At 45.6% G+C, this 27,649-nt stretch overlaps 1 protein-coding gene across 11 annotated transcripts in view; it reads right to left on the bottom strand.

The window, feature by feature from the left end:
- LOC6589136 (nesprin-1) overlaps nt 1-27,649 on the bottom strand; it is a 112,511-nt gene that overhangs the window by 20,820 nt on the left and 64,042 nt on the right. For 6 of the 11 annotated variants that reach the window (XM_026988507.1, XM_026988501.1, XM_026988502.1 and 3 more), the window contains one exon: nt 1,716-27,500. The exons of 2 other annotated variants lie outside the window; for them this stretch is intronic. In XM_026988507.1, the coding sequence (XP_026844308.1) occupies nt 1,716-27,500 (25,785 nt within the window). The remainder of the gene's footprint in view (nt 1-1,715; nt 27,501-27,649) is intronic. 3 more of the 11 variants (XM_026988510.1, XM_026988513.1, XM_026988505.1) reach the window with 2 other exon arrangements.

The raw sequence follows: 27,649 nt of genomic DNA, 5'->3' as shown, positions 1-27,649 counted from the left end.
TTTAACTGTAAATATATTTGTTGCCGGCTTCTATACACATACAACATATTTACAGACATACATATATATTAAAGTAAAATTCAAAATGGATGCAATGCATACAGCCATACGAAAAAAATGGTATTGGATTCGGGGAAATGCTCATAGTAAATGCTTTTCAAAATAGTAACTCTATTCAGCTCTTAGATTTAGACTTGGTAGCACATGCATTTGGCATAAATAATTATCTTAGTTTTATGTAGAATATATGTAGTATATGTTATTTTTAGGCTGCATATTTGATGAGAGAAGGCGTATAGACACAAGTACCAAAAAGCCTTATTTCTTATGTCCTTAATTCAAGTTGAAGAAGAAAATTATATGAAAAAATGGAAATTAAACTTACATTCGCTTTTTTTTTTTAAATAGAATAAAATTAAAGTATAGATCTCCTCGGCACACTTTGATTTATTTTATAATCTATAGCTTGGGTTTACGTTCTATTCTATTCTGAATGAACTAGACACACACTTTTGCACTAGTATCAGTAGGATTTTTTGGGAATTCTTGAAATTTTATATATTTGCCGATTTTTTCAGCGCCGTTCATTGCACATTGGATACGCGGTAGAGACTAAAACTTTTGAAATAAACGGGAAAGAAAGGCTATTTTTGAGCAAACTAAAACGGAGCTGGGGGCTGGGGTCCGCACTGCACCGCACCGCATGGATCGTATGGGATCGGTTGATGGGTATATATTTATAGCATAAACGGAACGCCTGCAGGGAACGATTGCATTGCAAATTCTTGATATGTTCAACGTGGGACAGCAGCAGGGCGATAGCAAGGCAATGAACTCGTACTATATACATACGTACATACATAAATATATGGACATATGTATGTTCGGCATTGGAAATACTGTATTGTGCGCGTGCACGCACTTTTGTGTGCCACTGTCCGTGGTGGGGGGAGGGAGTAGTGCTGCGTGAAAAGAGAGGAGTGCGTGCTCGGTGCATGATTTTGTGTGTGTTCATGTGTGTGTGGAAGAAATATCTGCGAAGAAAACTACATACGGGATATACGCATAGAGATCAAAGATCATAGAGATCTCATCAGCTCAATATTAAAACGTGCATGTTGGTTAATATAGATTTTATTTTTAATAATTACTACCATTAGTAGTCACTGATTACTGGGCGTTTTACAATATGTTAATATCAAATTAGTAAAAGGAACTTAACGAATGCAATTCAATTCTATAAATTTTCATACATACGAGTACATACAATCTACGGGTTATTGATGGTGCCTTTTTATTAGGAACTACAATTACTATATTTAAGTGGTATATAAACTCAAAAAATAAGGCTTTTGGATGCATTTTTAGCAGAACAACAACACATACAATACAAATAAAAATAAAAATGAAAGAAAAATAAAACTTAAAACATAAAAAGGAAAAAACATTTTTTTTTTTAATTTTACGTTAGTATGTTGTTGGGAAATTGCATTTTATTGCTATGGAAGTGGCAGAAATCCAGAACCACCGCACACTCAGATATGGGACACATACTATTGTGGTTCAGTGTGTATGTGGCATGTGTGGTTCTGGTTGCTGCCACAACAGCAACAACAGCGATTGCCATATAAAAGCCATGAACAAATACCGAAACCACATAGAAAAGCTGCAAATATTAGAATTATGAATAAACGAAGGCTTAATGTGATGTTCACCTTCTGGCGTTGTTGTGGATCGTTGCTGGTGTTGTCGGTTGTGGTTGTTGTTGTCGTTGTCGTGCTGCCGCTTGTTGTCGTTGGTGTTTCAACGGTTTTGGTTGTTGTCGTTACGGTTGTGGTAGTTGTTGTGGTACGCTTAAGGACATTCGTATCATCCGAATCATCCTTGAAGCTCGTGGAGGTTGAGGTCGCTGTTTCGGTTGCAACTTCTGCAGGCGCCTCAACAGCAACTACAATTGCTGTTTTCTCTGGCACCTCCTGCTGAGGTTGTGCTGCCTCTGCCTCTGCTGCTGCTGCTGTAGCTATTGCTGGTGTTGGTGTCTCCTCTGGTGTTGTTGTCGTCGTAAGCTTATCGATTACGGCCTTGGCTACTGGCAGTAGAGCATTGGTTGCCACCAGTGCTGTTGCCTGTGCCGCTGCGGCTGCCGCATTCGCCTTAGCGGACAGCGTGTGAGTTGTGGCGCTTGCCAATTGGATTAGTGCGTTTGCTGTAGCTATGTGGGGACTGGGACTGCTGGGGCTTGTTTCAGGGGCGGGGACTGGGATGGTTGAGCTTGTGGGGTCAATGGTTTTAGTTTCGGTTAGTACGAACACACCTTCCTCTTTGATTGGTGATGATTCAACAACATCCACTCCTAATTTTACCTGAGGCTTCTTCTGATCGGCTTCTAAAGCCAAATAAGTACTCTGATCCCGCCAATGACCTACACCACCCGGTAAATCGGTCGACATATACTCCGATGAGCAGCTGCGATTATTCTGTTCGTACTGATCGTGTTCGGGGGTCGGCGTTGCATTACCACTACTTCCGCCGCTACCAGGATCTCTTCTATCGTTCGATTTATCATCGTCGTCGTTCGGCTTGCGTATTTCGGGCACAGTCGGCTTATCCCCGTCATCGTCATCATCATCGTCCTCGTCATCGTCCTCGTCATCGTCATCGTCATTGTCCTTCTTCTTGTCCGTTTTGTCAGTCACATCATCATCGGGTTTCTTGTCTTTGTCGAGTTCCGCCTCGGGGCTGGCAACATCAGCACGTTTCAATCTCTCAATAGTGTCCTCGACTAAATCTGCATTGACGCCAGCTGATTGCCAATCGTCCAGATACAGATTAAGCCGCAACTGGTCGAAATTGCCACTGCTCGGTGTTGGTGCTGCTGCTACTGCCTGTTCCGTGACGGTGGTAGGAATGATTGGTAATGGCGATGATGCTTCTGGTTCTTCAGTCTTATCTACAACATGATCAGCCATCAATTTGCTTGACTCTGTAATCTTGGTCGTGCTTGTCACTACAGTTTCTGTAATGATGTCAGTCTTATGCTTATCGTCTTGAGTTTTTTCCTGAGCTTTTTCCGTCGTTGTTGTTGTCGTGGTCGTGTCTGTGGAGGTCTTAGGCAATACCAACGCATAAGCGTCTTCTGCCTGTAGTAGTTTATGGTGTTGGATTAGTTTAACGAAATTATCCTGGCTAAGATGCCAGAGAAGATCGCCGGGGCTGCTGCTAGTCAATGTCTGGGGGGTAATCTCAACAGAAGATTCTACAGAAACTGTTTCTACGACGAGGGGTTCTTCGACCTTAGTTATTTCTATTATCTTTGTTTCCTCAACTATTTGTTCGGCTGGTTTTTCGATTGAAAGCAAATGCAACTGGCTAATGGAATCGATTGCTTTGGGGGTTTGGGACAACAGATTTTCCTGATCAAGATATAAATTGAAAGCAAGGATTTCTGAATTGATTTGGGGTATTGTTTCGGGTTCAATTATCACATAATCTTCTATCAATACTTCCTCTTCCTTGGCAATATCTGGCTCTTCAACTAATGTTGGTTTCTGGGGAATGGTTTCGACTTGCAACACTTGGTACTGCCCCTCCAATAGCTCGTATTGGGGATGCAATTTTATTGCTTCGCCATACAAATGTTCAGCGAGTATTTCCAAACTGTTTTGAGGCTTGACAGGTTCAATCAGATCAACTGTTTGGGCCTCGATCAATTTGCTGTCTGGAGTTGCTGGTTTACTAACCGATTGTGGTTGAGGTTCTACAATTTCTACAATTGTTGGTTCCTCTGTTGGTTCTGCCACTGGAATGCTTTCTACCTGCAACTGTTGGTAGTATTGTCCCTCCAATATGTCATATCGGGGATGCAATTTGGTTCCATCGCGATATAGATTCTCGGTGAGTGTCTCCAAGGTATTTTTGGGTGCAAGTTCTATTGTTTTGGTGTTAATTACAATCGATTCTGGTTCAATAGTCAACTCATTTGTATGTGTGGTTACCACCGTGGATACATATGATGTTGTTTCCGGTTCGGCCTTCTGCATATCCTCTACAATTGGTGCATCCTTATGCGTGGTTACTGTCGTTGTCACATAGGTGGTTGTCGTTGTAGTCACATTCTCCGTCTGCTCCACATCGATTTGGGATTTGGGCTCCTGGAAATCTGTGGTTTTGCTCACTACAACAGTGGACCAAGCAGCCGGCGACTTTGTTTCCTCTTCCTTTTGTTGGTTTTCTGGTGCTGGGAAAACAGTCGTTTCGGTTTGAACAATCGCTGACCAGGTTGTTGGTTGATCAGTCGGTGATTGTACTGCCACCTCCTCCAAAACATCTTCTTCAATTGGTATGCTAACGCTGATGGGTTTATGGGTTTCCTCAACATCAGTCTTCACTGTCTCTGTTGTTTCAGTCGTTATTGTGGTTGTGGTTGTAGTTGTTGGCTTTTGTCCGGGTTTCAGTGTGGCAGACCAGTAGGAAGTTTCACAAATGAAATGATCGGTATCGGATGGCGATTGACTGGGTTCCGCAACGGGTGCAAATGGTGCTAGAGGCGTTTGCTTATGTTCTGGTTCAGCAGCCACAATGACAGTTTCAACGGTTTCAGTGAAAGTTTCAATTGGAACTGGAGTAGGCTCAGCTTTCACATCTTTCGCAGCTATTACAATAGTTTCAACTGGTGCAGTGGTTTCAACAGGCTCATCTTCGACTTCAACAGTCTCTGATATATCTTCAAATGGTGCCAAAGGTGTCTGTTCTGGGGCTGGTTCTAATGCCTCAATGACAGCTGCAACAGTTTCAGTGATACTTTCAACTGGAACTGCAGCAGTCCCGGTTTCGACCTCTTTCACAGTTTCTACAATTGTTTCAACTGTTATAGTGGTCTCCTTTGAGGACTGAGCTGGTTTAACAATCTCCTCAACTGTTTTTGATACATCTTCAAACTGTGCCAAAGGTGTCTGTTCTGGTGCTGGTTCTGATGTCACAATGACAGTTTCAACAGTTTCAACAGTTTCAGTGATACTTTCAACTGGAACTGTAGCAGTCTCGTTTTCGACCTCTTTCACAGTTTCTACTATTGTTTCAACTGTTACAGTGGTCTCTTTTGGGGACTGAGCTGGTTCAACAATCTCCTCAACTGTCTTTGATACATCTTCAAACGGTGCCAGAGGTGTCTGTTCTGGTTCCTCAACTACAGTCTCAATTGTAACTTTGGGTTCAACTGATGGTTTCACGTAAATTTCCTTAACCGTCTCTACAATAGTTTCAACCTTGTCTGTTGGAACTTCCACTTCTTTGACAGTCTCTACTGTGACATCCACAGGCTCAGCAATCACTTCAAAAGGCGCTAATGGGGTTTCTTTCGATGGAACATCACGAGCTTTAATTTCCCGAACTATTGAAGTGGTCTCAATAACCGTTTCGATGGAGCTCAAAGGTGTGGACTCCATGGATTCCAGTGAAGTATCTGGTGATGTCTCGACGAAAGGTGCCAAAGTTGTTTTTTGGGACTTTTCGGCATTGATGAAATCAACAATTTCACTGCTAGGAGACTTCTTCTTCGATTTCTGCTTGGGTTTCTTAGTTTTTGGCTCTGATGTTTCTAAAGTGATTGGAATGCTGACCTTGTGCTCCTTCGGTGGCGTTCTGGAGTCTTCAACAATTATGGACTTGGTTTCAATTTGAAGCGGACGTATTTGTTGTGCAGGTTCTGGAACATTGTGGGCGGCTATGGCTGCCCACGACATACCAGAAGTGTAGGGAGAAGGAGCGGGTGTTTCCTCAACACGAACCGAAACGGTAGGCTCCACTACCTTAGGTGGCTCTGTGGGTGTTTGAGTTTGAGGTGGTGCAGGTTTCTTCTCTTTGGGTTTCTTCGATTTCTTCTTTTGAGGCTTCTCGTCCACGTTCGAGATCTGTGATTGTTGAGAACGAGAACGCGAGCGATTCCTCTTCTTAGAAATAATCTCCAAGAAGCCTTGCTCAATCTCTGGCTGTTTCTGGGGCTCCATAAATGTTACCTCCTCAGTGACCTTTATCGTTGGTCGCGAACGTCTTTCAGGTACTGGTTCCTCTTGATACCATGGCTCTGCGGGCTGCACATCATCATCATCATCGTCATCAATGAGCTCCCGCCAAGACAGTTGTGATGGCTTTTCGGTGTATTCTACATCTACATCTGAATTTACAATCGGAGGAATAATGGGATCTGGGAACTCCACAATAGTTTCTTGCGGCTCTTCGGGGGTTGCAGATTTCTTTGCAGCAGCCATTTCTCTTTCGGTATCCTGATACCTAATGTTCGTATTCTTGGTATAGCCTGATTTCCTAACTACTTCGGCGTAGGTCTCTGATGAGGACCATACTGACGGCTTCGCGAGCGTCGGGAGCTGAATATTGAACTCTGGCGTTGTGGCTCCTGAAGAACGTTCATTTTCTGGCGCCTTTTCATCAGCAACAATGGGGGCTTCTACAATTTGTTGCACTAGCTCTGCCTTGGGTAGTTTCTTCTCCTTTTTGGGTTTTTGCTTCTTGGGCTTTTCTTCAACATACGTTGGTAGCTCCTGTTCTTGATGGATGATATCCTGTGGAACTATTTGTGTAGTTTCAGGCACATGCGTTTCAGTGAATGTTGGAGTCAAGTCTATGTTATGCGAAACAATCGAAGACCAGGACAAGGTTTGTGTTGCTTCAGGAACTGGTGCTGTTTGTGTTAATTCAGGAACTCTCGCTGGCTGCTCTGCATCCCGGTTCTTCTCAAATATTACTTCAGTCACTTCAACAGCAGGCTTTGAAATTGGTTCCACCTTTGCCGTTTTCTTTTCCTTCTTGGGCTTTTGTTTCTTGGGCTCTTCATTTACAACGGTCGAGAAGTTCTGCTCCTGAGAGATGAAATTCTGAATGGCCTGCGACTTCGGCGACTTCTGTAAAGTTTCAGTCACCGTAGTGGTTACATCAGTTGTTGTTTGCGAGACAATCGACGACCATGACATGCCCCGATCTGTAGTTGGAATTGGTTGTGGTTCTGGTTCCTTCTCCGTTAATGTTTCTGCAGAAACTGGTTCTTGAACCGCAATAACTTCAACAACGGGTTCCTGAACAACTTCAACCTTGACAGATTTCTTTTCCTTCTTGGACTTTGGTTTCTTTATCTTCTCGTCCGTTGAAGGGACGAGTTTCTGTTCATGGGAGATAAAGTCCTGACTGTCGAGGGGTTTGGCTTTAGTTTCCGATGTTTTAGTAACACGTGTTTCGGGTATAAGCGGAGATGTTTCTACAGTCTGCGAAACAATAGTGGACCATGACATGGTTTGGGATGGCACAACTTCAGGAACTGATGGCGTTGGTTTTTCACCAATTACATCTTCACGTTCCGCCATTGGAATGATTTCTTCAAAACCTGGTTGTGGAATAGAAATCGCCTCAACAATAGGTTCCGGAGTCGGGTCCGTCTTGGGTTTCTTCTCTTTCTTTGTCTTCTGTTTCTTTGGCTTTTCCTCCACTAATGGTATGGATTTCTGTTCTTCAGTCTGATGTTTGACTTCAGGTTCTTTAGAGACAGGAGTATCGGGAATGTTTGAAGTTATTTCTGTTGTTTGGGAAACAATAGAGGACCATGACAGCGATTGTGATTGCGAAACATCTGGCACTGAAGGCATTGGTTCTAAAACATTAGTCACCACTTCAACAACAGATTCCTGAATGGGTTCCGTCTTGGGCGTCTTCTTTTCCTTCTTGGACTTCTGTTTCTGATGTTTGTCGTTGACAACAGTTGAGAAGATCTGCTCCTGGGCAATAAAGTCCACAATATCTTTTGCTTTTGACGATTCAGTGACAATGGTTTCAGTTGCGGTAGGAGTTACTTCTGTGGCCTGCGAGACGATGGACGACCATGACAGGGTCTGAGGTGGTGAAACATCTGGAACTGAAGGCAGGTAGGTAGGTAGTTCCTCTACAACTACAGATTCCGGTTCCGTCGCTGGAATGATCTCTGCAACAATAGGCTCTGAAACAAAAGTAACCTCGACAACAGGTTCTTCGATAGTCACGACTTCCACAATAGGTTCCGGAGTCGGATCTGTCTTAGGCTTCTTTTCCTTCTTTGGCTTTTGTTTCTTGTGCTTTTCTTCCATTGATGGTATGGATTTTGGTTCTTCGAGTTGAGGTTTGGCTTCAGTTTCTTCAGTGACATGAGTTTCGGTGATGGTTGTTGTCACATCCGTAGTTTGGGAAACAATAGACGACCATGACAAGGTTTGTGATGGTGCAACTTCTGGTACTGACGGGGTGGGCTCCTCAATAATCACCGATTCTGGTTCCGTCACTGGAATGGCATCATCTACAATTGCCTCTGGAACAAAGGTCACCTCTACAACAGGCTCTTCGACGGCAACCACTTCAAAAGTAGATTCTTGAGTCAGCTCTGTTTTGGGTTTCTTTTCCTTCTTTGACTTTTGTTTCTTTGGCTTGCCATTTACAGAAGTTGAGTTCTGTTCCTGTGATATGAACTCCTGAATAACTTGAGTTTTTGGCGTTAATTCGGATTCTTCAGTGACAAAAGTCTCGAGGATTGTTGGAGCTACTTCTACGGTTTCCGTGACAATAGACGACCATGATGAAAAGGTATGTGATGGCAGAGCCTCTGTCACAGACGTAATAGGTTCATCAACAATTGCAGGTTCTGCTTTTGTCACTGAAACGATATCTTCAACAACAGGTTCAGGAACAAACGTCACTTCAACAACAGGTTCTTGAACAGGTTCCGTCTTAAGGAACTTAATTTCCTTCTTGGACTTTTGTTTTTTGGGTTTCTGGTCCACATGTTCCTGTTTGGGTTCCTGTTCTGGCAGACGGGTTTCAGTATCAGTTGATTTGTTGACGCGAGTTTCGATTATGGTTGGAGTATCTTCGATAGTTTGCGATACGATCGACGACCAAGATAAGTTTAGTGAAGGAACTACGTCTGGCACTGAAATAGATGGCTCCGTTTCTGGAATGAGATCTTCTACAATGAGTTCTGTCACAGCTGTCACCACTTCAACAATCGGATCCGCTCTGAGGGATTTCTTTTCCTTCTTTGACTTTTTCTTATTTTCGCCATTCACAACAGTTGAGAAGTTTTGTTCCTGTGCGATAAAGTCTAGGACCTCTTTGGATTTTACAGTGACTTCCGGCTCTTCATTCTCAATGGTTTCAGTCTGCGAGACAATGGACGACCATGACAGGGTTTGCGAAGGCGGTGAAATAGGCTCTTCAACTGTGGTTACTTCAACAACAGGCACTTCAACGGTAAAAACATCCTCAACAAGTTTTGTAATCGGTTCCGTCTTGGGTTTCTTTTCCTTCTTTGACTTTTGTTTCTTTGTCTTTTCTTCCACTGATGGTAAGGATTTCTGTTCTTGATGCTCAGGTTTAGTTTCAGGTTCTTCAGTGACATGAGTTTCTGTGATGGTTGTCGTTACATCTGTTGTTTGGGAAACAATAGAGGACCATGACAGGGTTTGTGATGGTGTAACTTCAGGAACTGAAGGCGTTGGTTCCGCCTCTACAATTAGTTCCTCTATAGCAGGTTCTGCAACACTAATCACAACGTCAACAACTGGTTCCTGAATGGGTTCCGTTTTGGTAGTCTTCTTTTCCTTCTTTGACTTTTGTTTTTTATGTTTGTCGTTGACAACAGTTGAGAAGATCTGCTCCTGGGCAATAAAGTCCACAATGTCTTGTGTTTTTGACGATTCAGTGACAATGGTTTCAGTTGGGGTTCGAGTTACTTCTGGGGTCTGCGAGACGATGGATGACCATGACAGGGTCTGAGGTAGTGAAACTTCTGGCACTGAAACAATGGGTACCTCTACAACTACAGGTTCCGATTCCGTTACTGGAATGACTTCTTCAATAACAGGCTCTGGAACAATAGTCACTTCAACAACAGGGTCTTTGAAAGTCACGGCTTCCACAATAGCTTCTGGAGTCGGCTCTGTCTTGGGTTTCTTTTCTTTCTTTGACTTTTGTTTCCTTGGCTTTTCCTCCACTGATGGTTCGGATTTCTGTTCTTGATGTTTGACTTGCGGTTCTTGAGGGACATGAGTTTTGTGGACAGTCGTTGCTACATCCGTAGTCTGCGATACAATAGACGACCATGACAATGTTTGCGATGGTACATCTTCTGGTACTGCAGAGGTTGGTTCTTCAACAATCACAGGTTCCGGCTCCAACGCTGGAATGACTTCATCACTAACGGGCTCTGGAACAAAAGTCACTGCAATAACAGGCTCTCCGATAGTCACGACTTCAGCCTTAGATTCTAGAGTCTGTTCTGCCTTGGAGGATTTCTTTTCCTTCTTGGACTTTTGCTTCTTTGGCTTTTCCTCCACTGGTGGTATGGATTTGTGTTCTTGATGCTCAGGTTTAGTTTCAGGTTCTGACATGACATGAGTTTCTGTGATGGTTGTAGTTACATCTGTTTTTTGGGAAACGATAGACGACCATAACAGGGTCTGTGATGGTTCTTCAATAACTACAGGTTTCTTTTCAGTCTCTATCATAACTTCCTCAACAACAGGTTCAGACGGAATAGTTGCCACGTCAACAATAGGTTCCGAAATAGTTTGAACTTCAACAATTGGTTCCGATTTGGGATATTTCTTTTCCTTCTTTGACTTTGGCTTCTTCTGCTTACTGTTCACAGCGGTGGAGAAGTTCTGTTCTTGGGCGATAAAGTCCTGGATATCTGGAGATTTTTTGGCATTGACACGAGTTTCATTTATAGTTGGTGTCACTTCTACTGACTGCGAGACGATAGATGACCAAGACAAAGGTGCTTGAGATGTTGGGGCTGCAACTGAAGTAGGTTGTTCTTCAAGAACTCCTGGCTCTTTCCCGGTCACAATATCTTCTACAAGTACCACTTCAACCATATGTTCAGTGTCAGAAACGATTTCAACAACAGGTTCTTCAACATGTTCGATCTTAGTAGATTTCTTCTCTTTCTTTGACTTTTGTTTTTTGGGTTTTTCATCGACAGGTAATGTGGGCTTCTGTTCTTGTATTTGAGTTTCAGTGATGGTTGGAGTACCTTCGACAGTTTGGGAAACAATCGATGACCATGACATGGTTTTCGAGGTAGTTATATCGGGAGCAGGAACTGACGGTTCAATCGAAACTACGGGTTCTTGTTCTGTGAAAATTTGCTCAACAACTGGTTCATAAATTGCAGGAACCACTTCAACAATTGGCTCCGGCTTCGATTTCTTTTCCTTCTTTGCCTTTTGTTTCTTTGTTTTGTCAATCGTAACGTCCGAATTCTGTTCATGGGAAATGAAATCCTGAATGTCTTGAGATTGTGGAGCTATTATTGGAGCAACTATCGACGACCATGAGGATAATTGTGAAGGACCGTCTGCTGTGGTAGATTTTATGTCTTCAACGATTACGACTTGCGGTTCTATTTTTGATTTCACAGGTTCAGCCATTGTAACTGATTTTGTCACCTTTCTTTCTTTTCTTGGCTGTTGATGTGGTTTCGCAGGAACAGTTTCATCTTCATCTTCGGTGTTGGAGCTTTGTTGCGTTATCTTCGTGAAGGGTTCCTGTACCCCTTGTCGCACGATCGAAGACCATAATGCATTACTGGTCTGCGGAAGATTCGGTTCTATAATTTCACTTCTATCTTCATCAACCATTGCTGACCAGGATACAGTACTCTCCATTGATTTGGTTTCAACGAACTCGGGTATTTCAGTTTCAACAACAAGAAGTTCAACCTCATTTTCCTTAACATTATTGGGCTGTTTTTTCTGTGGCTTTTCCTTCTTTGCTTTTGTCTTTTTGGGAATATCCTCAACAATTTTAGTTGTTTCTGTGTTCTTGGTTGATTTAGGCTCAATTTCGACGTGCACATTTTTCTTCTCCAAGTCAATAAAATCGACAGTGTGCCTCAGAACATCAGCATAAGATGAATGCAGTTCCCAAACATTTTGCACAACAGGTTGTGCCACAGGTGGGGATGTTTTCGGCTGAACGATTTCCTGCTTCGGTTCATCCAAAGTATTAGCCTTACGAGTGGTATCAGTTTTGGTCACAACTGTTGTAGTAATGACTGAAGTTATTGTCGTGGAATCTTCAACCACTGGCGTTTCCACAATTCGCTCTGGTTTGACCTCCTCGATAATAGTCACAGACTTGGTAACTTCGACGTCAGGAACATCCTTTTGTGGCATAGGAATGGTAGAGACGGTTGTGGTTGTCTTGGACTCTTCAACCACTGGTGATTTAACAATTGGCTCGGGTTTGACCTCCTCGACAATAGTTACTGACTTGGTAACTTCGACGACAGGAACGTCCTTTTGTGGGTCAGGGACAGCTTCCTCTTCGTCATCGGAGAAGTTCATGGGTTCGTCCAGGACGTCCATCCATGAGCTAGATGAGTCGTCAACAGGCAAGCCGGCGTATGCTGGTTTCTTTGGCTGTTCTGACAATTTTATGGTTTCCGGCTGTTGAGGTTCTTCAGGTATGGACGTTTCGTTAGCTGTTTCGGATTCAGTTACAGTGGTTGTGGTAGTAACGGTTGTGATGGTCTTAGACTCTTCAACCACTGCAGCTTCAATAATTGGCTCTGGTTTGACCTCCTCGACAATAGTCACATCGACGACAGGAACATCCTTTTGTGGCTCAGGAATGTTAGTGACGGTTGTGATGGTCTTAGAATCTTCAACCACAGGAGCTTCAACAACTGGCTCTGGTTTGACCTCCTCGACAATGTTCAATGACTTGGTAACTTCGACGACAGGAACGTCCTTTTGTGGCTCAGGGACAGCTTCTTCTTCGTCATCGGAGAAGTTCATGGGTTCGTCCAGGACGTCCATCCATGAGCTAGATGAGTCGTCAACAGGCAAGCCGGCGTATGCTGGTTTCTTTGGCTGTTCTGGCAATTTCATGGTTTCCGGCTGTTGAGGTTCTTCAGGTATGGACGTTTCGTTTGCTGTTTCGGTTTCAGTTACAGTGGTTGTGGTAGTGACGGTTGTGATGGTCTTGGACTCTTCAACCACTGCAGGTCCAATAATTGGCTCTGGTTTGACCTCCTCGACAATAGTCACCGACTGGGTAAGTTCGACGACAGGAACATCCTTTTGTGGCTCAGGAATGTTAGTGACGGTTGTGATGGTCTTGGAATCTTCAACCACAGGAGCTTCAACAACTGGCTCTGGTTTGACCTCCTCGACAATGGTCACTGACTTGGTAACTTCGACGAGAGGAACGTCCTTTTGTGGCTCAGGGACAGCTTCCTCTTCGTCATCGGAGAAGTTCATGGGTTCGTCCAGGACGTCCATCCATGAGCTAGATGAGTCGTCAACAGGCAAGCCGGCGTATGCTGGTTTCTTCGGCTGTTCTGGCAATCTCATAGTTTCCGGCTGTTGAGGTTCTTCAGGTATGGACGTTTCGTTAGCTGTTTCGGTTTCAGTTACAGAGGTTGTGGTAGTAACGGTTGTGATGGTCTTGGACTCTTCAACCACTGCAGCTCCAATAATTGGCTCTGGTTTCACCTCCTCGACAATAGTCACCGACTGGGTAACTTCGACGACAGGAACATCTTTTTGTGGCTCAATAATGGTAGTGACGGTTGTGATAGTCTTGGAATCTTCAACCACAGGAGCTTCAACAACTGGCTCTGGTTTGACCTCCTCGACAATGGTCACTGAGTTGGTAACTTCGTCGACAGGAACGACCTTTTGTGGTTCAGGGACAGCTTCCTCTTCGTCATCGGAGAAGTTCATGGGTTCGTCCAGGACGTCCATCCATGAGCTAGATGAGTCGTCAACAGGCAAGCCGGCGTATGCTGGCTTCTTTGGCTGTTCTGGCAATTTCCTGGGTTCCGGCTGTTGAGGTTCTTCAGGTATGGACGTTTCGTTAGCTGTTTCGGTTTCAGTTACAGTGGTTGTGGTAGTAACGGTTTTGATGGTCTTGGATTCTTCAACCACTGCAGCTTCATTAATTGGCTCTGGTTTGACCTCCTCAACAATAGTCACTGACTTGGTAACTTCGACGACAGGAACGTCCTTTTGTGGCTCAGCGACAGCTTCCTCTTCGTCATCGGAGAAGTTCATGGGTTCGTCCAGGACGTCCATCCATGAGCTAGATGAGTCGTCAACAGGCAATCCGGCGTATGCTGGTTTCTTTGGCTGTTCTGGCAATTTCATGGGTTCCGGCTGTTGAGGTTCTTCAGGTATGGACGTTTCGTTAGCTGCTTCGGTTTCAGTTACAGTGGTTGTGGTAGTAACGATTTTGATGGTCTTGGTCTCGTCAACCACTGCAGCTTCATTAATTGGCTCTGGTTTGACCTCCTCGACAATAGTCACCGACTGGGTAACTTCGACGACAGGAACATCCTTTTGTGGCTCAGGAATGGTAGTGACGGTTGTGATGGTCTTGGAATCTTCAACCACAGGAGCTTCAACAACTGGCTCTGGTTTGACCTCCTCGACAATGGTCACTGACTTGATAACTTCGACGACAGGATCGTCCTTTTGTGGCTCAGGGACAGCTTCCTCTTCGTCATCGGAGAAGTTCATGGGTTCGTCCAGGACGTCCATCCATGAGCTAGATGAGTCGTCAACAGGCAAGCCGGCGTATGCCGGTTTCTTCGGCTGCTCTGTGAGCATCATGGGTTCCGGCTGTTGAGGCTCTTCAGGAATAGACACTACGCTAGCTGTTTCGGTTTCAGTTACAGTAGTTGTGGTAGTAACGGTTGTGACTGTCTTAGTATTTTCAATGACAGCCTCAGACGTCGGTATTGGTTGAGCCTTCTCTACAACTTTTACTGTTTCCGTGACCTCCTTGATGACAGAATCGTTGACTGGTTGTGTTGGCTTCAACTCTGCGCTGTGAATTTTATCGGTAAGAGATTTCATTTCTTGTATTGTGTCGATAATCGTGTTTATGTTTGCTTCTTCGCCATTTTCAGCCAGAAGTGGGATTTCAACTTCATCCTCTATCAATTCTTTCCACGATTTGTGTTCAACAATCACGTCTTCGGGCCCATCATCAATCATTTCAGCCCATGATTTTTTTGGTTTCTCATCTCTGTCCTGTGACCATTCCGATTCTTGTAGAGGTTCCACAAGTTTCGGAGACAAAACCTTTGGTGTACGTTTTTCTTCTGGAAGTTTTTGTGTTTTCTTGGGCTTTTCTGCCTCGATGAAATCAGTTTTTTGTTGAGTAAGTACAGAGGACCACGTGTTTACTTGTTCCTTCTGGGAATGTATAAACTCAGGTGAAATACTACGAACCTTTGGCTTTGCCTGTTTTTCATAACGATCGACCTTAACCTGTTGTCTAAGAGGTTCAGGTTGCTTTTGCTTTACCTCCTTCTTTGCTTTTGGTGGTAAATCGGTCATATGATCTATTTGCCTAGCGATTTTGGCCCATGTAATTGTATTTTCATCTTGAGTTGCGAGTTTCTCAACAAATTCACTATCATCTGATGATGTCGCCTGAATGACTTCGGATTCCAATTTTTCCAGCTTAACCTTCCGCTTTATGGTGCTTTCCGGCTTTGGTTTCGTCTCCGTTTTGTGGGTCTTGCGTTCCTTTCTTTGTTGCGGTTCTTCTTTACGTTCCTTCCTTTGTTGTGAATCTTCTCTACGCTCCTCCTTTGGTGCTTCGACTGGTTTCTTACGCGCAGCGATGTCATCCACCCATTCACCAGGCTTCTTCACCAAGGATGCCCAAGAGAAGGAACTGCCAGTGTCTTCAACTGGTTTTGGTTTAACAACTTGTAGTTCGGGTTCAACAACAGCCACTTCGTCGGAAGGTTCACTGCTAACTGGCTTGTTGTCGTCGCTTTCGGGCTCGGAAATGGGTTTCTTTGGCTCGGGCTTCTTCTTTGACTTTTGCTTTTTCGTCTTCTCAGGTTTTTCATGCTTCTCAGTAGGTTCTTTTCCGTCTGAGGAGGAAGTTACAGCAGTTTTGATGGTAGTCACTGTAGTATCAATCCATTCGCCAGGCCTTTTGACAAGCGAGGCCCAGGAGAAACCACTGGTTTGCTGTTCCTTTTCCTTCACCTCTTCGGGTGCGACTTCCGTTGGTTTTGCCTCAATGGGTGTGTGCACAGGCACAACAGGCTCGGGTTGTTCGTCCTCGGATGTTGTGGAAACCGGCTCGACCACAGGTTTCTTGGTCTTCTTTGTCTTTTTCGCTTTTGTTTTTTTCGGTTCGTCCTTTTCTTTCTGATGGGGCTTTTCTTCAGTCACGATGCGGCTTTGTGTAACCTCCTTTTTGACAATGGTGTTATCAGACCACTCACCAGGTCTGCGTACAAGAGCGGACCACGTCAGTTCAGAGGTCCTGGAGTGTTCCCTTTCATCAGAGGAAGGTTCCTTTGAACTTTCCGTCGTTGGCTTAGATAATTCGGTTTCTGATGTCGGTTTCGACGGTTCACTGTCACTATTTGGCTTAGACTTTTCGCTTTCTGTCGTTGGCGTAGACGTAGATTCAGCGGTTCTTTCTGCAGGCTTGCGTTTTTCAGACTTAGTCTTCTTCGTCCGCTCTTGGGGTTTCACCTTTGAAGCGACTGGTTCAGCAACAACTTCTTTCTGCTGCTCAACAACAGTCGTTGTAACTTCGCTGATGACGCCAGAATTGAGCAACACATCGGCATAAGATTTTCCATCACGATTCTTTGTCCACACATTCTCAACCTCCTCGACAATCTGAATGGGTTCTGCAACGAATGCTTTCTGCGTTGGTGGAGTAACTTGAGGAGCTTCCTCAAGAACTTCAACCTTCTTATTCTGTCGCTTTGGTGGTTTTACCTTTTTGGGCTTTTGCTGTTGTACAATCACCTGCTCCGTTCTATTCCTTGGGATGAACTCGTTGTAAACCCTTTCGTTGGCTAGGAATGTATGCGTTTGGTCAGAGAATGTATGCCTCAAATAAGATGGAGTGAACTCAGGGGCATCCGCAGACAAAGTCGAAGTAAATCCAACATTTCCAGAGCTTGGTATTGAATCCTCCAAGACACTGGACCACGTGTCAATGGGTTCTTCCAACGACTTTTCTACTTGCGTTATTCCCTCTTCACCAATGCTTGTCGTAGTCAATGCTTCTTCAATGGGCTGGACAATGGGAGCAACTGACACATTTTCAGGTTCCTTTGGCTCTTCGGTAATCGGAGCTTCGCTAGCTGTTTCTGTCGCTGTTACAGTGGTTGTGGTAGTTTTAGTCAATGTTGTGATTGTCTTGGACTCTTCGACGATTGGTGTTGGTTTAATGGGTTTGATCTTCTCGACGATTGGTTCTGGTTGAATTAGATTGACCTCTTCGAAGATTGGCTCTGGTTGAGTGGTGGCGGTTGTGGTTGTCTTGGACTCTTCAACAACTGGAGCTTTAACAATTGGCTGTGGTTTGACCTCCTCGACAATGGTCACCGACTTGGTAACTTCGACGACAGGAACGTCCTTTTGTGGCTCAGGGATAGTTTTCTCTTCGTCATCGGAAAAGTTCATGGGTTCATCCAGGACGTCCATCCATGAGCTAGATGAGTCGTCCACAGGCAAGCCGGCGTATGCTGGTTTCTTCGGCTGCTCTGGGAACTTCATGGGTTCCGGCTGTTGAGGCTCTTCAGGAATAGACACTTCGCTAGCTGTTTCTGTCTCACTTACAGTGGTTGTGGTAGTGACGGTTGTGATGGTCTTGGACTCTTCAAGCACTGGAGCTTCAATAATTGGCTCTGGTTTGACCTCCTCGACAATAGTCACTGACTGGGTAACTTCGACGACAGGAACGTCCTTTTGTGGCTCAGGGATAGTTTCCTCTTCGTCATCGGAGAAGTTCATGGGTTCATCCAGGACGTCCATCCATGAGCTAGATGAGTCGTCCACAGGCAAGCCGGCGTATGCTGGTTTCTTCGGCTGCTCTGGGAACTTCATGGGTTCCGGCTGTTGAGGCTCTTCAGGAATAGACACTTCGCTAGCTGTTTCTGTCTCACTTACAGTGGTTGTGGTAGTGACGGTTGTGATGGTCTTGGACTCTTCAAGCACTGGAGCTTCAATAATTGGCTCTGGTTTGACCTCCTCGACAATAGTCACTGACTGGGTAACTTCGACGACAGGAACGTCCTTTTGTGGCTCAGGGATAGTTTCCTCTTCGTCATCGGAGAAGTTCATGGGTTCATCCAGGACGTCCATCCATGAGCTAGATGAGTCGTCCACAGGCAAGCCGGCGTATGCTGGTTTCTTCGGCTGCTCTGGGAACTTCATGGGTTCCGGCTGTTGAGGCTCTTCAGGAATAGACACTACGCTAGCTGTTTCTGTCTCACTTACAGTGGTTGTGGTAGTGACGGTTGTGATGGTCTTGGACTCTTCAAGCACTGGAGCTTCAATAATTGGCTCTGGTTTGACCTCCTCGACAATAGTCACTGACTGGGTAACTTCGACGACAGGAACGTCCTTTTGTGGCTCAGGGATAGTTTCCTCTTCGTCATCGGAGAAGTTCATGGGTTCATCCAGGACGTCCATCCATGAGCTAGATGAGTCGTCCACAGGCAAGCCGGCGTATGCCGGTTTCTTCGGCTGCTCTGGGAACTTCATGGGTTCCGGCTGTTGAGGCTCTTCAGGAATAGACACTTCGCTAGCTGTTTCTGTCTCACTTACAGTGGTTGTGGTAGTGACGGTTGTGATGGTCTTGGACTCTTCAAGTACTGGAGCTTCAATAATTGGCTCTGGTTTGACCTCCTCGACAATAGTCACTGACTGGGTAACTTCGACGACAGGAACATCCTTTTGAGGCTCAGGAATGGTAGTGACGGTTGTGATGGTCTTGGAATCTTCAATCACAGGAGCTTCAACAACTGGCTCTGGTTTGACCTCCTCGACAATGGTCACTGACTTGGTAACTCCGACGACAGGAACATCCTTTTGAGGCTCAGGGACAGCTTCCTCTTCGTCATCGGAGAAGTTCATGGGTTCGTCCAGGACGTCCATCCATGAGCTAGATGAGTCGTCCACAGGCAAGCCGGCGTATGCCGGCTTCTTTGGCTGTTCTGGCAATATAATGGGTTCCGGCTGTTGAGGCTCTTCAGGAATAGACACTTCGCTAGCTGTTTCTGTCTCACTTACAGTGGTTGTGGTAGTGACGGTTGTGATGGTCTTGGACTCTTCAAGCACTGGAGCTTTAATAATTGGCTCTGGTTTGACCTCCTCGACAATAGTCACATCGACGACAGGAACATCCTTTTGTGGCTCAGGAATGTTAGTGACAGTTGTGATGGTCTTGGAATCTTCAACCACAGGAGCTTCAACAACTGGCTCTGGTTTGACCTCCTCGACAATGGTCACTGACTGGGTAACTTTGACGATAGGAACATCCTTTTGTGACTCAGGAATGGTAGGGACGTTTGTGATTGTCTTGGACTCTTCAACCACTGGTTGAATAGGTTTGACCTCTTCGACGATTGGCTCTGGTTGAGTGGTGACCGTTGTGATTGTCTTGAAATCTTCAACCACTGGAGCTTCAACTATTGGAGCTGGCAGTACTGACTTGGGAACCTCTTCGACAACAGGAGTGTCGTTTGGTGTGTTTGTCTCGAGCACCTCCTTGATGGTTTTTGTAACTGTTGTTGTAGTAATCGTGGTAGTATTCTTTTCGGTTTGAGTACTATCCCGCTCGGGAACTATTTCAGTGGGAGATATCGGTTCGGCGGAGACTCTGAAGAGAGTTTCAGCCTTGCTGTATTCACTGATGTTGTACTTGGGTACTTCAAAGTTGAAGATATTGGGTATATTTGTTATGCTTTCTGGAAGTGATTCTTCTTGCAGTGTTTTTGGGACTGTTTCGATTTTTCGTGTGACACTCTCAATTTCGTTTTTAGTAGGAATTTCTTCTGTTGTTGAAGTGGTTTCTGTTAGAACCGTTGTGGCTTCTACAGTTTTTTGTAAAAGTTCTGCCTTGTTGAGTGAAATAATGTCGTACTTAGGAACTTCAAAATTATAAATTGCAGGGTAAGTTTCGATTTCAAGAGAGATAGCAGAAGACTCTGACGTTTTGGTGATAGTTTCGGGTTCGTCTGCAAAGCTTACCGTCTTTGGCGACGGAACCTCTACTGATTGAACGGATGCCGATTGATCGATTTCTTTAGCCTTGGAATTGATTATGTGATAATTAACCTCAGCAATATTAAGTTTAAGTATATCAAATGTGGGAATTTCAAAGATTTTATCAAGTGCAGAGTTTTGTTCAATATTAATGATAGTACTTAGAGTGCTTACCGTGTTAGCTACAAATGGCTCAGCAATTAGGGCGCTCGATAGGGCAGGAACAGTTTGATTAGCGGTTTTAGTAGGAGCTGGGCTGGGGCTTAACTGAGTATCTACTAGAACTTCTTCTTGACTTGGACTTGGAATGGGGGCAATTTCAGGGACTGGCGTAACCTCAATAGTTTCACGATAAATAATATCTGCTTTAGTCTGCTCGATCAGCTTAACGCTGGATATCAAAGCCTCATCTTGAGAAATATTGGGTACCAACTGCTCGGGTTCAGCCGAGAGGACTGAGGGGACGACTTCGGTTATGACCTGTTTCTCATCAATGATATCATTACCTTTGCTTTCTTCTACAGTAATCTGAACTGTCTCTTGCTTAATGAATTCTTCGGGTATAGCCGGACGTTTCTTCTTGTCTTTCTTAGAGAGCTTCTTCTGAATGTCCTCGAACAGCTGCTGCTCTTCGGGACTCAATTCTGCAGGGGACAGGGGCTTGCTAACTTCAGGGACCAGTATCTCTTGAGTAGCTTCTGTAATTTTAACGTCTTCTGGTTGGATAGACTCTTTAAGGGGCTCGGGAATGATCTCCGCAGAGGCAATACTCGTCACTGATACAGTTTCTGTTGAATCTGTAATCTTGACAAGTTCCTCAGACTGGATTTCTGTTGAAATGGGTTCTAAAACGGGCTCTGCTGTCTCTGGCAATACCTCAACCACAGAGTTTTGACTACTTTCGGTCGTTCTTTGCAGAGACTCCACATTTTCCGTCACCGTCTCGGTCACACGAAGACTAACCTCTGGAAAATCTAGATGCATTTTCACAATCGGTGTCTTCAGCTTTTCTTCATGGGTGATAAGGGATATCTTTTGGACTGTGCCCGGTGGATAGGCACCGTCAATGCCTTCTCCCACGAAAAGAACATTTGTGCCATCTTCGGTTTCGAAGCTGCGTCGTTGGGTTGTCGTGAGTATCGTATTTCTGGTAGTCGTCGTAGTAGTGGTAACACTATCGGTTTCGTTTATATCCCCGTTTGTCTTACTTTCGGTTCTGATCTGTTCCCTTAGGTTCGGCACATCGACAGTGTTTGTCTCAATGCCGATGACCTTCACCCCAGTGGGACTATCTTTAACTGATCCCAACTGAATGTTTGTTGCCCCTAAATTCTCCAACTTAAACTCGTTACTGGGAGTAACAACGACAGGGGAAGAGGCTGTGGCTACAACCGGACTCACTGGTCTTTGATCTGGCATTTCGATGCTTGATGTCACAATAACATCGCCCGGTGTGTCACTTTCAGTCAGGAGTATGCGTCCGTCATTGGTTATTCTCTTGGTAATGCGCATCGTGCGTATCGTTGTGGTCTTGATAATCGCTCCATCGATTTGACTAGATGTGGTGGAGGTTTCACTGGGAATCTCTGAAATCGTTGGCGATGATTCACGGACTGTGACGGGAGGCTCACTGGTAGTGCTGCTGCTCTCCTCTTTGGTGGTTTCACCATCTTCGTTGAGCTTCTTCACGATCTTTGTCGTACGCACGGTTGTCGTTTTGGTTACACCACCACCTATCGCCTCCTCTTGAGCAACAGGCAGCGCTTGATCCGATTCTGGAGCTTCAACGATCTCACTAACGCTTTGTTCTTCGCTACTTTGCGATATTTTCTTGACAATTTTCGTTGTTCGCGTAATTGTTGTCTTGACAACATCACCAACCCCGGAGTTATCTGGCTCTGACACCAGTATTTCCTGAACTATACCATTTCCATGCTGAGGTTGTTCTGAAATAGGAGCTGCAACTTCAGAGGATTCTACAATGAGTTGTTCCGGTTCTGGAATCGTTTGTGTTGCGTTCTGTTCTGCAGAAATAAAATCTAGAATGGTTGTCTTTATTTCAGTCGAATCCGGCACGTTAGGAATAGCTGTTGATGTGGTCAGCCACTTATCTTCCGGAGCAACTGGAGCTTCTTCATCTACACTCTTATTTACAGCCTTTGTGGTTCGTGTAGTTGTGGTCTTTGTGATGCCCTCACTGTTGGATTCCGTGGTCACGGATTCAGCCACTAGGGGAGCATCCTGAATGAAGTCCAGAGAAGTCTCGGCTTCACTGCTTGTCTCGCTTATATTTTCATTCTCCTGGGAAATCTTCTTCACGATTTTCGTAGTGCGCACAATGGTGGTTTTTACTACACCACCCTCGGCAGGCTCCTCGATCTCCGAACGAGAGGCGACTGCAGGCTCCTCTTCAGTTGGCACTTCCCATGTAGCTTCAACGGGTACTTCCTCGGTTTTTGGGCTTTTGATGGTCCGAGTGGTTGTGGTTTTAGTTGTCTTGACCACACCCTCATCGCTTATTTCGCGACTGTTCGTCTCGGATTTCTCAATCTTCGGTTCGATCTGTTCGACAGCTTCTTCGGCCAGGTCAAAGGAGCCCAGGGATTGGACGTCCGAGTGCGTGGAAGATGACATATCCTGACTATCTTGCTGACTGCTGCTGATTTTCTTGACGATTTTGGTTGTACGAATGACAGTCGTCTTGATGAGGCTGCTGCCATCATCACTATTGACAGCAGATCCTTCCGATGACAGCGTTTGTCTCTCATCCGTAGTAATTGCACTTGTTATGTTCAGGGGCTCTGTGATTTCTTGTTGTGGCTGTGGCTCGATAACTTCGGCTATCTTTTGGACAATGGGTGTGGGGGCTTCGTTTTCCGATTTCTTGTGTTTCTTCTTGTCCTTACGGGAAGGCTTTTGGGGCTTCTTTTGCTGCGGTTCCTCCGCAACTTCCTTCGTTGCTTCCGGCTCTATAACCAATAATGGTTTCTCTGGTCCCGAAATGGGCTGTTCCTTCTTGGCCTTTTTATTGTCCTCACTAGTTGACTTTTGCTCTTCCGGTTGGGTTATCGCTTCGGCTTTTTTGATGACTTCCGCAACCACGTTCTGGGCAGCCTCCTCGATGTTAGATTGATGCTGTTTCTCCTCCGTTGTGGTAAACGAAGATGTTACCACTGTCGTAGGCAGCAGCGTTACATCTCTCTCCACTTCTGGTTCATCCTCAAAGACCTCCTCAACAATTTCCTCCCCGTCCTCGGTGATACGCTTTAGTATGCGTTTTGTCTTGGTAATCGTCGTCTTGGTTATCGATCCCTGTTGCACGATGGTATCCTGTGTGGTCAAGAGTCCAGTCACATCAACGGGCACCTCGCTACTTGTGGTTTCAATTGTCGGCAGATTGAACTGCTGCACGGAGATATTCTCCTCGGGCAAATCATCAATAACATCTTCCTCGACAATCTCCTCTTTACCATCCACAATGCGCTTGACTATACGCTTTGTTATGTGTTTGGTTATTGTACGCGTGGTGATGGTTGTGGTTCCACTTTCCGTTGATATTGTGTTGGTCGATATCGTGACTGCAGGTTCGCCCTCAGTGATGGTCTCACTGATTTCCGTAGAGACGGGACTTACGGACGTACTCTCCTGCAATACTGGACTACCATTCAGGGCTTCTGTCAGCGTTTCTGTGGTTGTAATTAAATCCTGTGAGGGAATTTCCACGGGCTCTGACACCGTTCTAGCCACTATTACGGGTTCAATTACTGGCTCAGGTGCTGTTACTGCAGGTATAACTTCTGCAATTGGTATTTCAACCGTTTTCTGAACTGTTTCCTCAAACTTAACTTTGGGTTCGGCCACAACATTGCTTTCAGTGACTACCGTAATAGTCTCTGTTGTGGTTTTTGAATCAACAATCACTGGAACATCCTCCACCGGATCAACGGCTACCTCTATCTTAGAGATAGTTTCAGGTTTGTCCTCCTTCTTGGAACGTTTTCTGTCCTTCTTTGTGGGTGTCGAAGCTGTAACTTCAGGCTCATCAATTTTCTTCTCTGCAACGGGCTCCGGCTCTACAATCTCCTTTTCAATGACTGGTTCCAGAATCTCCTTTTCGATGACTGTTTCCACAATTTCCTTTTCGATGACTGGTTTCACAATCTTCTGTTCGATGACTGGTTCCACAATCTCCTTTTCAATGACTGTTTCGACAATATCCTTTTCGAGGATTGGTTCCACAATCTTCTGTTCGATGACTGTTTTCACAATATCCTTTTCGATGATTGGTTCAACAGATTTGGTGCTGCTGATGACAACCTTCTCCACTGTCGTCTTTGACTGTTTCTTTTCCTTCCGGGAGGGCGCAACTGGAGCTGGAACATCCTTTTTAGCTACGACAGTTTCAACTTTCTCCTTCACTTCAACCACTTCGGACTTTACAGTTGCCTTTTCCTTGACTGGTTCTCCAGATTGCTTGCTGATGTGAGCCTTTTCCGCTACTGGTTTAGCGGTTTGCTTCTTTTCCTTCTTTGATGTTGGCTCAGGAGCTAAACTGACCTCCAACACAACAGGGTCAACCGTTTGGGTGGCGGTAACAGTAGTCTCTACCACGGTTTGCTTTCTCTCCAGAACAGGTGATGCTATCTTTCGGCTTGCTATAGGAGAGTTCCGCTTTCGCTCCACAGCAGGTGATTCCTTCTTAGGAACAGGAGAGGATTGCTTTTTCTCCAGACTGGGGGAATTCTGATTTTTCTCCTTATTGGACACCATTGGTGCTTCTACTTTGGGCTCCACCAACTGGACTACATCCACAATTGTTGCATTGTCGGTTGTCTTTTTCGATTTCTTTGACTTTCTTGGCTTTGGCTCTGGCTGTTTGGTGGGTTCTTCAACCACTTCTTGCACCACTTTCGTGCTTTCCACACCATTGCTCTCCGGAGATCTGTGCTTCTTGCTCGATTTGGTATCCTTACGGGTGCTCACCTTGATCGGCAATGGTTCGGGATGCGTTTCATGTCGCACTCGCTTTGGACGCGATGTCCTGGACTCAATATTATCGTCCCTGCGCTCCCAAGTTGGCGATCTTCTTGAGTTGGTAATCGTTGTGGTAGTAACTGTTGTATGCTTCGTATTGGTTGTGTGTTCAGCTGTTGCTCTGCGTTGTGTTGGCGGCGATAAGCGTACGGGTATCTGCTGTAGCTGCTGACTGGATGGCTGGAAAACTGATTGCTGTTGCAGTTCTTTGTGCTGTAGACCGAACAGGACTTCGGCATAAGTACTACCGGCACTGATATCCTGTGGCTGGGTTGGCTGCTGTACACGTTGGGCTTGGGGACGCACAGTGACTGTGGTCGCTGGGGTCGTTTCGGGGACTTCTGATCGAGTCTGGACCTGCTGAGTTATCACAGTTGGCTGTTCCGTCGTCTGTTCTGAGACAACAGTTTCTTGAACATAGCTTGTTGTCGTTACGACAGTGGATTGCTGTTGCGGTTGGACTTGAGGCTGGGCCTGCACTTGTGGCTGTGGTTGCACATCAACGGGTATCGTCTCAATGGCATCCATCTCAAACTGCCCAAAGGTAATGTCTGGTCGTGGCTCGTCAACCTCAAACTCCTGTGGCTCCACTGACCTCAGTATTTGCACATTCTCTTCGATATAATACTGGGGGTCTTCTTCGGGTTCGATCTGTACCACAGTGGGCTGAATCTGCTGCGTACTGGTGGTCAATGGTTCCGTGCTCTGTTGCACCATCGAAGCGAGTGTGGTGACAACGCGATCCAGCACGCTGTTACCTGTCGTCGATTCCTGTACACTGTAGGGATCTAGCAGATAGGTCTGCTCTACCGTCTCCGGTTGATAGACTACGGTTTGGTTGGTTATTTCCTGCTGAGGCTGAGGTTGTTGCTGCGTTTGATACTCCTGCGAATACTCTACCGTCGGTTGGGTAAAGTAAATCTGCGATGGCTCTGTGGGATAGAGCGTTGAGTAAGTGTCGGTTGTGGCTATGGGCTGGTAGTAGCCGGGCAGCAGTTGAAACTGTGTTGTCGCCGGCTGTACTGCCACGGTCTGATATTGCAGGGGATATTGCATCTGCAGGATTTGTTCATAGTAGTTCTGCGGTTGCTGCTGCTGCTGCTCCTGCTGGGGCACTGTACTGGCATTCGCCACATAGCCCCACTGGCCACTATCGGCCACATTCTCGTACATCGTTTGATACAGCTGTGGATCGGGCTGCAAGTAAGTGGCGGCAATCTCCTCCGCTGTCATGGGCACCTCGTAATTGTTGGCACTTTCTACAAGTTGTGGCAGTTGCTGCTGCTGTTGTTGGGTAGGAACATAGACATGTTCTGGATTGACTTCGCTGATATATTGCTGGTGTGTTGTTGGTTCCTCGATAATTTCTGGCTCTGCTTCGGGGACATACATGCTGGCCGCTACGGCGGCACTGGCATCCACCACATCCTGTATGGTGAGATCCGCCGTATGACTCTGGACGCCTTGGGCGGCCATTTGCTCGGCTGCCTGCTGCTTGAGACGCTCCAGTTCCAGCCCGCGCAATACCTCCGCATAGGACGTCGAACCGGGCACCCACATGGGGCTACTCGATCGGGTACGATCGTCCAATGGCAAGAAGAGCTGCTCCTGTTGGTGCTGGTGCTGCTGTTGCTGCTCCTGTTGGATTGTAGGTGGCTCTCGTCGACGTCTCGGCGAACGTCCGCGACGTTCTGGCCGATTGGGAGGTTGTAGATTCTTACCCGTTTTCACATGATATTGCTGTTCGCTGTCAATGAACTGTTGACTGCTGATGGGGTTGGTGGTGGTTGATTGAGGTTGAGTCTGAGGTTGGTTAGGAACTTGTTGCTGTTGTGCCGTGCTACTGCTGCTGCTGCTGTTGCTGTTGCTGATCTCGATCGACTCCACATAACTCTCGATTGGTGGTGTTGGTGTAACCTGTTGGGGGGGAACCTGAACCAGATCTCTGCTCTCATAGATCGCAGTGGTTATACCGCCTCCGTGCAGTTCGATCTGGTCTTTGTCGTGCGTACGTTTTAAAGTCGTGGATGTTGTCGTAGTCGTAATGGTTGTTGTAATTGTTGTCTGATTGTTTGTCGTTTCTTGGTGGTGTTGTTGTTCTTGCCAGTTCGTTGTCGTTGTTGTTGTTTGTGTCGTAGCTGGGGAGGATACTCGTTCTTGTCTGGGTTTTCTCGTTGGGGCTGCTGTTTGGGTCGTCTCATTACCGCTTACCGGACTCGTTTGTCCCGATAACACTTCAGCATAGGTCAAACCTACGGCCGTTGGCTTCATAAGCAACGACACAGTCGATGAAGTGGTTACCACTGAATGGGGATCCAGAGCATAGGACTTTCTGGCGGTTGCATCGTAGATCTGCTGCATGCCATCGATTGATTCCCGCATTGCCTAATGTCGTTCATCATCGTTCATCAATGATATCATCAATAGAGAGAGAGAGAGAGAGAGATAGGGGGAAGATTTGCCAAAAACGTTAGCTTTTTCATATGGTTTTTGTTTATTTTTCAGGGGGGTCAATAGGTCAAAGGGCCACCCTA

Source organism: Drosophila persimilis, unplaced genomic scaffold (assembly GCF_003286085.1).
Source record: "Drosophila persimilis strain 14011-0111.01,24,50 unplaced genomic scaffold, DperRS2 tig00000191-arrow-pilon, whole genome shotgun sequence".
Classification (NCBI taxonomy): Eukaryota; Metazoa; Arthropoda; class Insecta; order Diptera; family Drosophilidae; genus Drosophila; species Drosophila persimilis.
Note: the sequence above shows the minus strand (reverse complement) of the source record. Positions and strands in the feature narration are given on the sequence as shown.